The sequence below is a fragment of the Falco punctatus genome (genome assembly GCF_963210335.1).
Source record: "Falco punctatus genome assembly, chromosome: 6".
Lineage (NCBI taxonomy): Eukaryota > Metazoa > Chordata > Aves > Falconiformes > Falconidae > Falco > Falco punctatus.
Window position 1 is genome coordinate 2552259 of NC_137585.1, and position 15395 is coordinate 2567653.

A 15395-nucleotide genomic window follows, 5' to 3' on the forward strand; every position below is an offset into this window, starting at 1 on the left:
TCCTTCCTGCCCGCGGTGTTCCCTCATGTAGGCAAGAGGCAGAACGGGCTGTGGGCAGCTCTAGGGTACCCGCTGGTGGGTCCAGTAAAGCTGGTAATGTTTTGTGCCTGCTGTCACCTTCCCCTCAGTGAAGACAGCTGACGTTGTCTCTTCCCCAGGTGCTCATCAGCTTTCACAGACCATGTGGGACCAGATCCTGCTGTCACATCAGTTTGGATTTTGCCAATAGGTTGAGAAGTGGCAAGAGCTGGGCAGGTTGTGGTCACACACCCTTGATTTCTTTGGGAAATATCCTGAATACTCTTGGTTTTTTGCAGTGTAAACATACAGAGAGGAGTAGCCTCTGGCATGAGAGCTGTTTGGGAATTAGCATGATGTTGCCCTGGTCCTACTGGGGCTGCCTGTGACCAAGGAACAAGCATGTTTTTCCAACGTGGAAGTAAGCTGGTTGTTGGCTGCGCGGTGGAGTGCGCTGCAGCTACAGCCTGGAGTTACCCGGTGCTGCAAGGGGACGCCTCGCTGGCGCACTGTGCCGAAGGCAGCCGTAAATCAGGTGTCACAGAAGGCAAGAGGGAATTTCTTAATGTGCATTTCCCACCAGGCCACTATGGCCTAGGGCTGTTAGCTTCTAGTAATGCTCTGCTACATTACGAGAGGTTTAGTAATCAGTAGGATACTACAAAATAAATCAGATCTCTTTTTTTTTTTTTTTTTTTTTTTCAGATTAAAAGGGGCTATTCCATGCTAAAGCAGAGGGGAAGTGAAAACCATATAAAGTCTGCTTTATAAGTTTAAACCATTGCAATAACCGAAAAGCATCAGTGATTCTCAGATCTTCCCAAGATTTCCAGCCCCCAGTTTCATTCAGAGGCTGGAGGATGAAGGCTGCGCTTTCAGCAACGGCCAGGGTTGGAGTGTTGGCAGTAGGTGCTGTTCACACCTCTGCTGCAGACCTCACCTGGGGCGTTCAGGTAGCTCCTCTGCCTGGAGAGCAATTAGCTTTGCAGTCGAGCGCTAACACTGAAGTAGCACATGAACAGCTGGGTAAACCCAATGTCTAGTCACTCTTGAAAGCAGAAAGTCCCACCCTGGCTCAGAAGGTCCTTGCTCTCCAGAAGCATCGCTAGATGCGACGCTCCTCGGACCACGTAGGGAGCTGATTCAACTTCTTAACCTGGGGGGAAACCATTTGCTTTCTGATTGTGCTTTGTTTGCTCACGGGTGGCTAGGCTTAGCGGAGGTTCGCATCCATGCCCTCATCAGTGCGAGGTGGTGGGACATGGGAGGAGGTTCAACACAGGTTGTGACAGGTAACTTCATCCTGGCACGGGGTGGCTGGAAGTGGCGAGTCCCAGGTGCTCGGTGCCTTGGAACACAGTTTGCTGACTTTGGTGCCTGTGCAAGACCCAGATCCCCTTCCAGCCCCCTCTCTGCTGCCTAGGAAAGTCTGTTACACGTCATGCACCGCATCTGAGTATGTTCATCCCCTGTGGAGGTGAAGAGGCTGTTTTGGAGTTGAACTCAAGTCCAAAAGACTAAGTGCATGCACATGTGCTGAAATCTCGCACGTGCAGTTAGAAGGCTGCTGCTGCTCCTCAGGGCAGTGTAAGCCTTCCTGAGCCCCAAAGCTCAGCCTTTGCAGCTAGTTTGGTCATCGCTGGCCAGTATTAATTTGTCTTGATTTTAATCTCTGGTTGTTGCAGAGAAAGTGATTTGGTTTTTGTTAGGACTGTTCCCAGTTCCTCCGGGCACCCTCAGCTCTGCATGGGAAAGCTATTCACTCCCACTAGCCATCCAAGCTTGCTGGAGATGGCTATAGACTGTCAAAAATTCCCCTTTTCCATCCTTCCTAGAACACAGTCCAGACATGAATGACAGGATACACAGGTTCCCCTTCGGGAAACTGAACACGGTGGTGCAAGCTGCCTTCCCTTTTCTGCTCTTTTGTAATCACCGTGCCCTTCTCAGCCTCTTATGCCCAAGAGCTACCCATCCAGCGCCCAGCCTCCAGCGAGACCAAGCGCAGGGCAAAAGGACTGCAGGGTACGTGTGCCAGCTTTGTTCCTTTACGTGCTGTGATGTCCACCGTAATGGCAGATCTGAGAGCAGCAGGAGCTGGCCTCGGGGAGGAGAAGCTGTCTGGTCTGGAGGAGTTCAGTGGAAGAAAAGAGCAGTCAGAAAAGAGGCTGCTGCGGAGCCTGCGTGGCTGTGATGGCATTGCTGAGCCTGGCGGAGCCTCTCAGCGCAGCACAGAGAGGCGGGGGGAGATGCACGTTGGGAATGGGGCCAGGAAGGGGACCCACAGCTGGGACCACTCTGCCCAGTGCCAACAGCATGACTGGACATCTTGGCAAGGAGACCTGAGCTAGTCCTGGGTAGAACGCAACCCACCAGTGAAGGATAAGCTGTGGGTCAACATTGGAGACGGTTGCACTCGGACCCCAGGATTAGCTGGCTACCAAACCATCAGCTGTGTCTCTTTTTGTTTGAAATCAGATGTGTTTCTTTAATGGATGGTGTAGGAGGTTTCTCCTGTTGTTCCAGTGACTAACCACGACTGCCTGCTTTTGACTGCCCTGGTGGCTGGAGCCGGAATGCTCCCTGCTTCCTCGTTCCTGAAGGTTCAGCGCTTGCGCTCACCACCCCTTAGCTGACTTCAGTTATTTAAGCCGGACAGCCCAGGAGAATGCGAAGGACAGGGGCTGTGTGGAACCGTGTGGGACCTTCGGGCACCTGGTGTTTGGCTTGTCCGCGTAGGTGCTGTGACCATGGCATCCCAAGGCCAGGTCGTTTTCTGGAGGTACGGTATTATCTGCATCTGGTTTGGGAGAGGGAGGGAGGGAATTGCGTTTTCCAAACTCCTAGGCTGCATCACCCTGCTGCCAGGGACTTTCAAGACAGCAGTTCTTTGCAGCTTGACTCTATGCTGCGCTCACTGAGCTAAAATATTGGTACAGCTTCTTTTATAGGATCAGTAAGGCCATGTCAGACAGCCACGTGCAGGTTGTTGACTGTAGCCAGGATGGAGATGTGTGTCCTAGAAACCGTGCAGGGCTAGAATACACTACCTCAGGTTTGAATGCTGTTGTAGGTTGGGGTATGGGTGGCTTGAAGCAGGCTCCCCGTTCCTTCTGCTGGCCCTCAGGCAGTCGCTTGTGTTTCCATCACGTCGGCGTGCTGTGGGGAGAGCGGCAGAAGCTGTCCTGCCCAGGTTCCCTTGCTCTGCAGATCAGGAGCAAGAGCTGGGAAGATGGGCAAGCTGCTTTGTGCCTCATGTTTTGATGAGCCTGTTTCCTTTGGAGCTATTGACCAAATCCTGGTGAACTACAGTCAGAAGAAGAAGTATCATGGGGAAGGCCATAAAAATATCTACCTCCTGTCCTTATCTACTAATTAGTTGAAAATAACCCTCACCAGATGGGTAAACTTGCTTCAGCCTCCAATGAACATGGATTGAGCTTCCACCTAAACCTGACTGCTTGAACAGAGCCACCAAGCAGCCGTGTCTCTTCTCCCCAGGTGGGAGCTTTTCCAGGCTGGATGGAGGAAGAGGCTCCGGTGAGGTGTGTGAAACGCTCCTGCCTGTGTTTATTCTGTCAAAAAGGTTTCAGCTGTTATGAGTATCCGTCCCACCTGAGCCGAACAGCGGTGGGGAGAAGGACAGTCCACATGTGAACTGAAGAGACCTCACATGTGAGCTGTGCTCCAGCTTTCTCATGGGGAGCATCAAGGAAGAACTAAATGGTAATATCTGCGCCTTTTCACCAACAAAAGGGAGAAGACTAGTAGAAATAATATAACAAGGTGTAAATATTCCTTGGGTGTCATATTCCTCATGTGTCTGGAATGCACTTAATAACCAGCTCTGTTACTCTCCAGAGGCAGCCCAGCTGGCTTCTCAGGGAAATGCAGACGGGTGTGAAAAAATGCGCACGTACCCCTCGCTGCGGCGAGCCCCATCCTGCTCAGCCAGCACCTCGCCTGCCCCGGGCGGCTGCGCCCACCGGCCAGCAGCTCGCTGCGAGCAGCGGGTTTCTCCGAGGACGTTGGCCTCTTCAGGCTAATCTTGAAGTGCAGAAACAGCCTAGAAAGAAGGCTGGATTTTCCAGGAGGCTTCAGAGGAGCAAGGAGAGGTTTCTGTTGATTTCAGAAAAAAACAAACCAAAATTTAAAAAAAAAACACTGAAAGAAATAAAAGGTGAGACAAGTTGAGCTCTGCAGCCATTAACAGCTGGTTGGAACAGGAACCCCTTTCTTCTGTGTTACCCTTGCCATGCTATTTCTTTTTCTTTTTGATATAAGGAGGAAGGCGAAGGGTCTTCAGTCTCTTAACCTTCCATGCTTTTTGATCGTCACACCTGTAAGCTCATTCCCCAGGGAAAGCTTACACTGAGCAGAGCTGGAGAGCGGGAGGATGGAGCCTCTGCTGCCTGTCACAGCGGGGCTGCGAGCCTCCCTCTGCCCCCGGACTGTGCTTGACAGATGGGAATGAATAAATTTCATGCCAGATTTCATGGCTGATCAGGAACGGGACCACGGACAAGAGGGTAGGATGCACAGAGCAGCATCCTGCAGGATGTCAAAGCTGCCCTGGGAACAGAGGGTGGCATCAGGGCTCCGACGTGCACAGCCCCAGCCCTTGCAGCAGCCTGGTTCCCCGCCTCTGAAACGCTGCCAGCACCGAGGTGCTGATGCACAGAAAATGGCTTTTTGCTTCGACTGTTGGGCTGTTGCGAAACACGGTTACCCTCAGCAATGGCCGGGCGGGCGCCAGCTTCCTCGTGGCCGCCCTGTCCCCCAGACCCACTCAATACACGCGGGGGGCTCGCAGGCGAGTGGTGTTAAGGCTTTTGTGATTCTTGGATCTTGCCGTTTCTGCGGAGGAGATTTCAAAAGGCCCCATTTCCCCTTGTGTTGAAGTGGGCGGTGGTATCTGTGTACCCCAAGTTGCCATCCTCCCTGTAACAACAAGTGGCTTTTTCCAGCAGCCCTGGTGCTGCCTTGGAGCAGGGGTAGGACGCACAGCTAGCGGGGCTTTGCAGCTACCTGGGCTGGCAACGCCGGCAGGGGACAAAAGCTGTGGTGCTGGTTCGTGTTTGTGAGCGAGCTGAGGATGATTTTGCCCAGCAGTGCTAGGGCAGAGGTGGTGTTCAGGCCAGAGGGTCCTGTCCAGGACCACAGGCAGGTGTGGCGGCACCTGAGGTGCTCAGGGACTGTGCAGGAGGGTGTCCTGGCTGCTCGTGCCCTGATGTACCGCTCTGGCATTGACCAGTGACACCCCTGTAACCCACGGGCAGCATCCCGAGGCTCCCAGCAATCTCTTCCCTGCCCAGTCTTGGGAAGGAGGGTTTTAATGTAGAGGGGTGAAGGTGAGTCACAGCTTCTTCGTGACAGCGCGGGTGCTGCTGCTGTGGGGCTGTGCTCCCTGGGAGGGAGAGCTGAGGCTCATGCTGGCAACCTGGGCTGAGTTTATAGCAACTATCTCACTCTGGGATCATCCCCATAGGAATCTGTGGAGCTTCTCAAGGAGGTACATGTTATTCAGCACATGCAAGAGGCTTGGTATCTGCCCCGGAATAAGAAGCACAGGGTTGTCCCATGGTGAGACCCCAAGTGACTTAGGACTGAGCCCGTGGGATGTAGAGGAATGAAGGCGGTGGGTTGATTAGCATTGCTAATTGCAGCTGTGGCCTTGCCTCGAAGGCAGTGGGTTGATGGACCTGGATGATGTGCAGCTGTTCCCTAAATAGCCCTGAGGAGCGTGAGAGAGGGGGTCAGATGCAGGAGCAGGAGCAACAGCATGGACAGTAGGATCTGACCGATGGTAAAAGCCTTGCTGCAGCTTGCTAGTTTGTTTGTGCTGCGACAGTGGGACATGACGGGTCCTTGCTGGGTGCTGTCCTGCTGTGGGACCCACACAAGCTGACAAAGTCCCCATCCTGCAGGTCCCCCTGGGGAGGTGGTGGCTGGCGGTGGATCCCCAGCTGCACCACTGCTTTCCTCCCCAGCAGGGTCAGCTGTGCCTCAGGGAGGGGGCAGGCGGAGAACTGCTGTCCACCCTGGCGGTGAGTGAAAGCTGGTGGGAACAGGGAGGAAGCCAAACGCGTGACACCTCCCAGCTCTGAGGGCATCTAAGCAGGGAGGGCTTGGTATGGATGGGAACATATATATGGACCCATATGAATGTTTATGTGGGCTTATTGCATGGTGAAATACACAGTTCTGATCTTCTGAGCACACTGGCATGTGCAGACAAGGCTTCTTCAGACAACTTGCCACTGGCTTTAAGGATGAGGATGGAAGGGAGACAGTGGGAAGGGAAGCAAGACTTCTGTGACATCTTCCCTCCTCTCCAGCCCCTCTTCCAACCCATCAACCTTGTTCACATGGTGCATCTTCCTACAGCTCCGTATCAGCCCCGTGATGGTGGCATCTGCAGTGATTGAGCTGCGATCGTGCCAGTAACTGATGCAGGCACATGTTGACGTGGGAGTTCATGGGTTTGTGGCTGTCGGACGCTGACAGCTCCTGTGGGAGGCTGCCTGCTGCCTGGGGAAAGAGGGTGCTACAAACCAGAAAACGCTGTGGAGCAGCTACTCCTGCACGGGCAGGAGGACCGTGACATCTTGCAGCCTGGTCCTGCCTGAGGGTGAGAGCAGCAGCTCAAGGGTTTCTGTGTGCAACAGGACAAAACAAGCCCTGGGCTGGCAGCCCTGGATGCTGATGTGGAGTGGCCGCTGTCGGTGCTTGTGCTCCCTCCAGCACGCTGCCGGGCTTGGGAATGGGGTGAAATCCTGTGTGAGGACCTCCTGCAGCTCTCTGGGCTTCTCCTCTGACAGTCCTGAGCAGGGCTGAGCCCAGCACACCTGTGAGGCCGTCAGGCAGGAGCATGTGAACTGCCTGTCCTGGGATGACCCTGTGGGTTTTGTGGGGAAGCTGCTTCAGGGCTTCTTCTGGTGGGGAGCTGAAGGTGCTGCCATGACCCACCAGTCCACATGAAAAGGTGCTCAGGGCCGTGTGTGACAGCCCCGCCAGTTGTGGTGGAAGCCTGCAGGCCGTGCTTTTGGGTGTCTCCAGGCTTGGGCTGTGTTGGAGATGGGTCGTGCTTGGCAAGGCTTGAGCTGTGCTGCTCTGCCATGCTGCCGCCTCTGCCGGGGCTGCTCTGCCTGCGTGGCTTGGCAAGTGTCCTCTCATGGAACAGCCCCTCATCCGTCTGTGCATGGAACATCCCAAATGTGAGCAGCTCACAATCCTGGCCCTGTTCCCAGCCCGCTCCTTCCCACCCTCTGGCTCGTAACGGCATCTCCTGGGGTCGGTGGTCTGCCCATCCCCCCGGGGCCTCCTGGGGTCGGTCGGTGGTCTGCTCATCCCCCTGGCAACTGGTCCCTCGCAAGTGCCATCAGGGACTGCCTGGCTCCCTTAGGCACCAGGGGATGCAGAGGGGAGCATCCTCCACCGGGGCCAGTTGCCTCCTCTTGGAGAACGAAAGCCCAGGTCTCCTCTCCCCCCACCACATGGTGCTCACCCAAATACTCGCCACAACTGTGGTCGTGTGCTTCACCGGTCTGCCTTGCTCTAGGCCTGTGGCTTACCCACCTCGACCACCGCTGTGCCGGCGGCCCCGCAGGCGTGCACTGCAGGGCAGGGTGTGCAGGAGGCGGCGGGCTGTGCGCTGAGGCTGTGCTTTCCTTTTTTCCCCAATAGCACGACTATGGTCATTATCATCCTGGCTGCGGTGATTGCCCTGATCATCGGCTTTGGTGTCTCAGGTATGTGACCGCTCAGATTTCTTGCTGTTACCAGTGAGGTGATGAGCTTCTGCCCTGCCTCTGTGTGTCTGTCCCATGCACGGGCTGAGGGTGACCTTGTGTGGAAGTGCCACCTGCGGAGGCTCGCTTCCAACAGCTCATGTACCCGGTGGCCGAGTTAAGATTGCACAGGCGGCTTCAGTCCTGGCCTTTCCCAACAAGGCGTCGCGCCATGGCACGGAGCCTCGAGGAGCTCTGCTGTCCTCGGAGACTGTGGGCTTTGTAGGTTTTAAATAATGCAGAGATTTACACGCGCGCACACGTGTGCTCGGGGTGCGTTAGAAGACACCAGCACTTGGCACACGTTGCTGAGTGAGGAAATCGGTGCCGGCTCTTAATTTCTGTGAAAACTTGTCAGGGGGCTGGGCGCAGGCTGCCGGCAGCTCTGGTTTGCCCTGGGAAGTGAGTTCCTGAGCTGTGCTTTCACAGCAGAAATTAAGGCCTTTTTTTGTGTTTGGTTTTCTTTAGTTACCGTCTGGTGTGTTTGCAACCGCATCACTCAAATCCAGCGGCTGCTCCGTGGGAAGCCAGCTGAGGCGAGGGATCGATGGGCGTAGCACAGGCTGTGCTGCTGCAGAAGTAGTGCTGTGTTAGCCAAAATCCCCTTGGGCTTGGAGCCCGAACCCTGCCCCCCCGAACCCTGCCCCCCCGAAACCTGCCCCCCCGAAACCTGTACCCCATGCCTGCCCTCTGTCCTGTGCGTACCGTGCTCCTTCTCCCAGACAGGAGGAAGCGATCGTGTCTATTGCAAAGTCGGACAGCACCTGCCAGAACGGGACCCGCTTCCCTGCTCCCTCAGAGATTATAAAAATACTTTATATTTGTATTTGATATGGCTTTGGTGCTGGCCCAGAGGCAGCTGCCTCGGGGCGTGCCGGGGGGCGCATAAGGAAGGGCTGCGGGACAGGGGACCCGGCTCTGGGAAGGAGTTAATTCTCAAGCTGGCTGGCTAGGGTTTTACTTGAGAAGTGATTTATGTCCCCAGGGAAGGGAAATGCTGACTTGTCTTAAATGAAAGAAAACAGTTTGGATTCCCATAAGGGTGAAAGAGCAGTCTGATTTCCCTGCCAGCGTTATGCCTTGCAATCACATCTATATTGCATGAAGGGAAATCCTGGCTAAGGCAGGAAAATCACACTCTTCCAGCAGCTGCAAAGACAAAAATCCCTGGTACATACAAATAAGCAAGAAAACATGGTGCAGATTCTCCTTAAACATATAAGAAGAGCTACTTTTTGCAGCATGCTGCCTGCTAAGGACATGCTCTTGGTATATAAGCCCTGAGAGCTGACCTGTGCTGCCGACGCTGGTGGCTGCTGCTGGGGTCCCTGCCACGTGCCGGTGCCCATCCAGCCCCAGGGCTGGCCTGTCTCTGCCCTCACCCCATCCTCACGCCGCCCGGCCTTCTCCTTGCAGGCAAACGCTCCATCAGCGTGACGGCGCTGACGTCTCCGGGGAACATCGGCCAGCGCGGCGTCCTGGGCTGCACTTTCGAGCCCGACATCCAGATGGACAGCATAGCGATCCGGTGGGCCAAGGCGGGAGTCGCTGGGCTGGTTCACGAGTTTAAAGGTGGGAAGGACCGCCTGCAAGAGCAAGATGCATCGTTTCAGGGCCGCACGGCGGTGTTCGCGGAGCAGGTGATCGGCGGCAACGCTTCCCTGGAGCTGAGGGACGTGCAGCTCTCGGACGCTGGCACCTACCGGTGCTCGGTCACCACGGCCAAAGGGAGCGGGGCGGCGGTGCTGCGGTACAGAACGGGAGGTGAGGGGTGCGAGGAAGAAAATCCTGCTGCAAAACGTGGCTGGGCTGGACCTGCCTGTTGTGACACTGCTGCTGGGGCTGTGTGAGCGGTACCGGCTCCTCCAGCAGCCACCTGGGGGTTGTTTGGGTTTTGGCTTTTACGGGTGTTTATGGCCTTATCTGCTCTTTTGATACCCTCATTCCAGAAACGATTATTAATTTAATGCTCTCAGGTTCTTTCTTCTATTTACCCTGTGCAGTCCCCCAGCTACATAACTGAGTAGAAAGAGCCCCTAAGAATGGGAGTTGCTAATTGATATTATAAAGATCCAGATTTTACAGCTGTTAAAGATGACAGCTTTTTCTTTCTATAATTATATCTCCAGCCAAAAGAAGGGCTGTGTAGTGTAAGTTGTAGCCTACTTAATACCTTTTTCCTGTTTTTCTAAAATACTCATTTTTTTAAATTACTATCAAAGCAACAAAGCACCCATACTAGTTATCTGAAGTATGACGTATTTGCTGGAGTTAATTGTTCACCTTGTTATGAGTCAACCTCAAAACACACAGAGACACAGATGAATTTTCATGTGCGGGTGCTTAATTCTTCCGAGCTCTCTGGGCTCGGCCGTCGGGCTCAGGGCTGGCACAGAGCGATGTGCTCCCCCCCAGTGCCGCAGCCACCTCTGGGTTGTCCTGATGAAGTTGTGGTGAGTTACACTGGCGGTACGATGAGGGTAACCTGAGGTGGGTGGGCTTTGTGTTTCTCTGGCTGGCTTTTGCTGGCACCCCTGAGGTCCCAGTGTATCCCTCGGATTCAGGGTTGGTACAGTAGAGTGAGTCCGTGACCTTCCAGGGGAAGTTTCTAAGGTAGCCGAGGGAATTGTTAGAAAGGAGGAAAAGAAAGTCTCCGAACGTTGGAGAGTCAGTCCTCCAGGAGAGATCTGGAAAGCACCAGGTCTTCACGCTCTTCCAATGAGATGACTTTGGCTGCAGTAGCTTAACAAGTCACCCCCCAGGTGGTCACCTTGTGCTGGAGACTGACGGATGAGCCGCTTCAGCACCTCCATGCAGACTGCAGTCTTTGCACCCTCTCCCTCACCACTGCGGCGAGTCGCTGCTCGGATGGGGAGAGGAACAACCCTCAGAGCTCTCCCAGGCAAGGAAACGCACTTTTAGGATGGGTGACCGCTTACGTGGTGAGGCCAGATGTACTGGCAGGATGGGGGGTGGGGGTGTCCTCTGTGACTCAGGCCAGTCATGGCAGGACAATCGTAACCAGCAGAGCCCTTGGATGAGACAGGCTGCCTCTCTGCAGCGCCAGCCTCCTCTGGCCCAGCAGCCTCAAAGCACCGGGAGGTGGCCACCAGCTTCTGCACAGCCGTGTGTGACAGATGTCCTGGAGGTGCAGCCGCTTCCCCGTGCCACTCACGGCTTGGGACAGAAAAGCAGTGGAGAGCTGGGGTCACCGGCCCATCTGCCCAGCGTTGTTTCCATCTCCCGTTTCTTGCTGAAAGCGTGTTTGGTGCCCCGTTGTGGGAAGTACCCCCCAGGCAGGGGGAAAAAGGGCTGCTGGGCTCCCGGGCCCCTTATCGTGCCCCTCCGTCGGGCAGGGATGGAAGAACCGCTCGGGATGGCAGCAGGTGACAGCAAGGCTGGAGAGCTCTGGCTCTCGGCTGAGGCACGCGTAAGTCCCGCGGGGACTTGGTCTCACACCCCTCCCTGAGACCTTGGGAATCTGCCCTTTTGTGTTGATGCGACGTTTAAAGTAACCCACGCAGAGAACACGTGCAGCGGTGCGCTGGGGTTTGCTTCCGTGGGAAATGGGAACTCTGCCTCCCTAATAAGCTCTTGTTTCTCTTCACATATGTGCGGGGGCGGGGGGGGGGGGGGGGTGGGAAATACGATGAATATACAGAGACCAGGTTAACAAAGTTTTATTTGAGATGGTCTTGGCTTTAAACCACAGATGGGTTTGCGATGGGCGTTAAACGTTTTCTTTAATCCCGGGATGTGCTGCAGCTCAGGACGGCCTGCCCTCAGCCCCAGTATGTGCTGATGGAGCTTCCCTGGGCTGCAGCCCTGTCCAGCGCGACAGTCCCAGCACGGCGGGGGCTGGGCAGGGGCCGATGGGCCCAGGCCGGTTGCATGAGGTTCAACCAGGCTCAGTGCCGGGTCCTGCTTGTGGGTCACACCAGCCCCACACGGGGCAGGGCGGCTGGGAACAACCTGGACGAGCAGGACCTGGGGGTGCTGGTTGACAGCCGGCTGGATGGGAGCCCCCAGTGCGGCCAGGTGGCCAACAGCACCTTGGCTCGTATCTGAAACAGCGTGGCTGGCAGGACCAGGGAAATGATTGCCCCCCCCGTCCCACCGGTGAGGCCGCACCTCGAATCCTGTGTTTGGTTTTGGGCGCCTCGCTTCAGGAAAGACATTGAGGGGCTGGAGCGTGTCCGGAGATGGGCAGCGGGGCTGGGGAAGGGGCAGGGGCACAAGTGCTCTGAGGAGCAGCGGGGGGAGCTGGGGGGGTCAGCCTGGGGAGAAGGAGGCTCAGGGGGGACCTTACTGCTCTCTACAACTACCCGAAAGCTCGTAGTGAAGTGGGTGTCAGCTCTTCTTTCAAGTAACAAGTGACAGGACAAGAGGAATCATCCTCAGGTTGCGCCAGTAGAGGTTTAGATTGGATGTTAAGAAAAATTTCTTCACCGAAAGGGTTGTGAAGCCTTGGAGCAGGCTGCCCAGGGACGTGGTGGGGTCACCACCCCTGGAGGTATTTAAATGATGTGCAGACGTGGTGCATAGGGACACGGCTTAGTGGCAGAGTTGGGGTCACAGTTAGATTTGACTTTAAAGGTCTTTTCCAACTAAACGAGTCTTCGATTCTGTGATTCTGTGAAGCTGTAGGTGTTGGCCAGGCTTCCTCTCAGGCAGCGGAGGGGGCGAGTCATCTTCCCCTTCTAGTAACAGCGATGGGTTTGGCACGTCTCTCCCTGTGGAGCACAGCACGCGCCTCCTCTCGGCCCCTCAGTCCAGCAGCGGCGAGCGCTGGGGACCCGGGACATGGGGCACAGGCGGGCAGCTCCGGCCTCAGCCCGGGTGTCCCGGGGCTCCTGGGGAACGCTGGGTTTATGAGCCCAAGACCCAGCTCGTAGCTGTTTTAGAATCACCTAAAGACACCGAAGCTGTGCCATGACCTCACAGATCTCGAACGGGACTGCCCTGTCCTAGGAGCCTTCAGCCCCCCGTAGCCATTTCCCCGTAGCCCCGCCGGTGCCTCTGTCTGAGCCCCCGCACCCGCTTCGGCTACGCGCTGTGCCATGGTGCTAAGCAGTGAGTAGCCTAGAAATCCTCTAGTACTCCTAGAATTTCTAGAAAGTCCCAGGACTGACCGGCACACGCAGCTGGGTGTTTCATGCCCGGTCCCTAGACATCTGCCTTTTTCTGACCCTTTCCCCTTTGTCGCTCCCAAAGCTTTCAGCACCCCCAAGGTCCACGTGGAGAACAGCGGCAGCGGGGACACGCTGCAGTGCGAAGCACCGCGCTGGTTCCCCCGCCCCACCGTGCACTGGACAGCCTGCAGTGCCGCTGGGGAGCACCTGCCGCACGTCGCCAACACCAGCTACGAGCTGAACGCTGAAAACATCACTCTGAAGGTGGTCTCCTTGCTGCACAACATCACTGCTAACGCTACCTACACCTGCGTGATTGAAAACAACATTGCCAAAGCTACGGGCAACGTCACAGTGACAGGTAGAGTTTAACAGCACCCAGAGAGCACGGGCACAGGGGAGAAGAGCGTTTAACCAGCGCCTGTGTGCCTCAGGGGTGCCTGCGGCGCCTGGGCCCGTCACGGAAGGGACTGGAATCTGTGGCTGATCCAAGCACCTCTCTGCCCCTGGGGTGCAGGAAAGGGGCTGTGTTTGCTCCTGCTCTTTCAGATGTTCTTCGTGGTAACGATGGCTCCCTTGGCAGGGGGACAGAACCGCCGGGGAACGGGAGGGAAGGACACATGCAGAGGAACGTATTCCTTTGGATGTTAACCCAACCCAGCCCACCCACAACCCCAACTTTTGACGCTTTGTTTCGCCGGTTCAGTTTACATTCCTTTTGCGTACCAAACCAGCAGGCCCCCCTAGCTGTTACTAACACCGATCTCTCTGCCTCCTGCCCACCCCTTTATTTACAGACCGCTCTGTGCACAAGAATGCAAGCTTTCCAAGCCGCCAGGGATCTCCTGTTCTACAGGGAAGGGTCACAGCTCTTCTACAGCAAGGGCTTCGTAGCAGCGGGTCTCCAGCACACCAGGCAGGGCCTATCTTTATCAATATTCAGAAAAATGAGGAAGAATAAATATACACACTTGTTTTGCCTTCCCTGCTGCGTTGCCCCTCCTGGGAGTCTCTCACTGTTCTTCTGCTACAGATTTCAGCATTACAAGGGGGACCAACGTGCAGCTGGTGAGCCTGCAGGCAGAGTCAGTGTCCCGCTCCCTTCCAGCCTGTCACTGGATGCTTCTGCTTCCCCTGTATCTGCTGTCAATATAAAGCCTCTATAAAACAATCAGAAACACCGCTGGGCCTGGAGGTAAGCTCAGTATATGTATATAGGTATATAGGTATATATGCTCGGTATGTGTAGACCCTCTTGCCGAGCCTGGTTGCAGCAGCAGCCCTGGCTCAAGCCTGCCAGAGCGGGAGGACGCGCCTTGCCCCTGTGCCCATCCTTGCCCCTGTGCCCATCCTTTCCCCATCCCAGCTCTAGGTGGGACACGTGGCTCGTCCCTCCCATGGGCTCCCTGATGGCTTCTCCCATCATTTTCTGCAACCTTAGAGATTCTTCTCTTACACTATCACCTGTCATCTCTTACTTGTCCTCTCCTTCTCTCTTCCTTCCCCCCTCTGACCTGCGGGACCGTGGCCGCAGTTCACGGCTGCGAGGTGCCGGGGCCTTTCTCCTCTCCCTCCCCACATGGCTGCAGCACAAGCCTTGTTTGCACCCACTTTGCTCAGACAACTCCACTACACAGTGGAGGACCTTCAGTAAACCGTACCTGCCACGGACACCTCGAACAGGCCCAGAGGGAGCTGCCAGCCGCAGCAATCCCGTGTAGACCCACAACGAGCAGGGCTGTGGGCAGCCAGAGCACAAAGCCTTTAGTGTTCATCTGCTTGGGGTGGCAGGCCTCAGAGGCAGACTGGTGATGGGGAGCTACGGAAAATCAGCTAAAAGGAATGTCTGTCTTTCCACGCAGAACAGTTACGACAGCTGCCCTGATGCTTTCCTGCCTCTCAGGCCGAGAGCTTATCCCGGTTGCAGAGGAAGCAGCAGCACAAACATGAAGCCAGCTGATTTCTCTTGTATCATTATTTCTTACCCATGCCAACAACAGGGTGCTTTGGCTTCAGAAAGAGAGTAAGGAATACGATAAGGAGAGTTGCATAAATAAAGGAAAAAATCTTGAGCCCAGGAACAAGATGTGTTCTCTTCTCTGGAGTAACCCAGTGACCAGAACTGATCACGGGCAGAAGCTCAGAGGCAAACAGGAAAAGCATTTCCTGCAATACATCTGAGAACTGCTCCTTCAAACTCAGAGTGCTAAAAGTAAGCAAATCTTAATTGTCCCCAAACGGATTGGATTGATCCGTCTCACCTCGTGATTTCTCTGAATGTATGAATAAAACTGTAAACAACAGAGCAGCCAGCTATTCTTTCCAGTCTTCCAAGAAGACTGTAACCAGACTCCTTTCTGAAAAAGAAGTTGTTAATGGCAAACCAGCGATGGGTTAGAACAACGCTAACAGGCTTGGAATCAGCGTTGGGTCCTCACCCTGGCAAAGGCAAACC

At 55.3% G+C, this 15395-nt stretch overlaps 1 protein-coding gene across 2 annotated transcripts; it reads left to right on the top strand.

The window, feature by feature from the left end:
- Positions 1-383: 383 nt before the first annotated feature.
- On the top strand, positions 384-14095 carry VTCN1 (V-set domain containing T cell activation inhibitor 1; the record flags this gene model as incomplete). Of its 2 annotated transcripts, XM_080391182.1 has the most annotated exons (6): positions 384-2043; positions 2545-2800; positions 7705-7769; positions 9225-9572; positions 13023-13301; positions 13974-14095. In XM_080391182.1, the coding sequence occupies exons 2-6, from the start codon at positions 2769-2771 to the stop codon at positions 14093-14095; spliced, it is 846 nt and encodes a 281-aa protein (XP_080247308.1). In that variant the 5' UTR covers positions 384-2043; positions 2545-2768. The 2 variants fall into 2 exon arrangements, with proteins under 2 accessions (XP_080247308.1, XP_080247307.1); XM_080391181.1 differs by having other exon boundaries at positions 384-2800.
- Positions 14096-15395: the final 1300 nt, after the last annotated feature.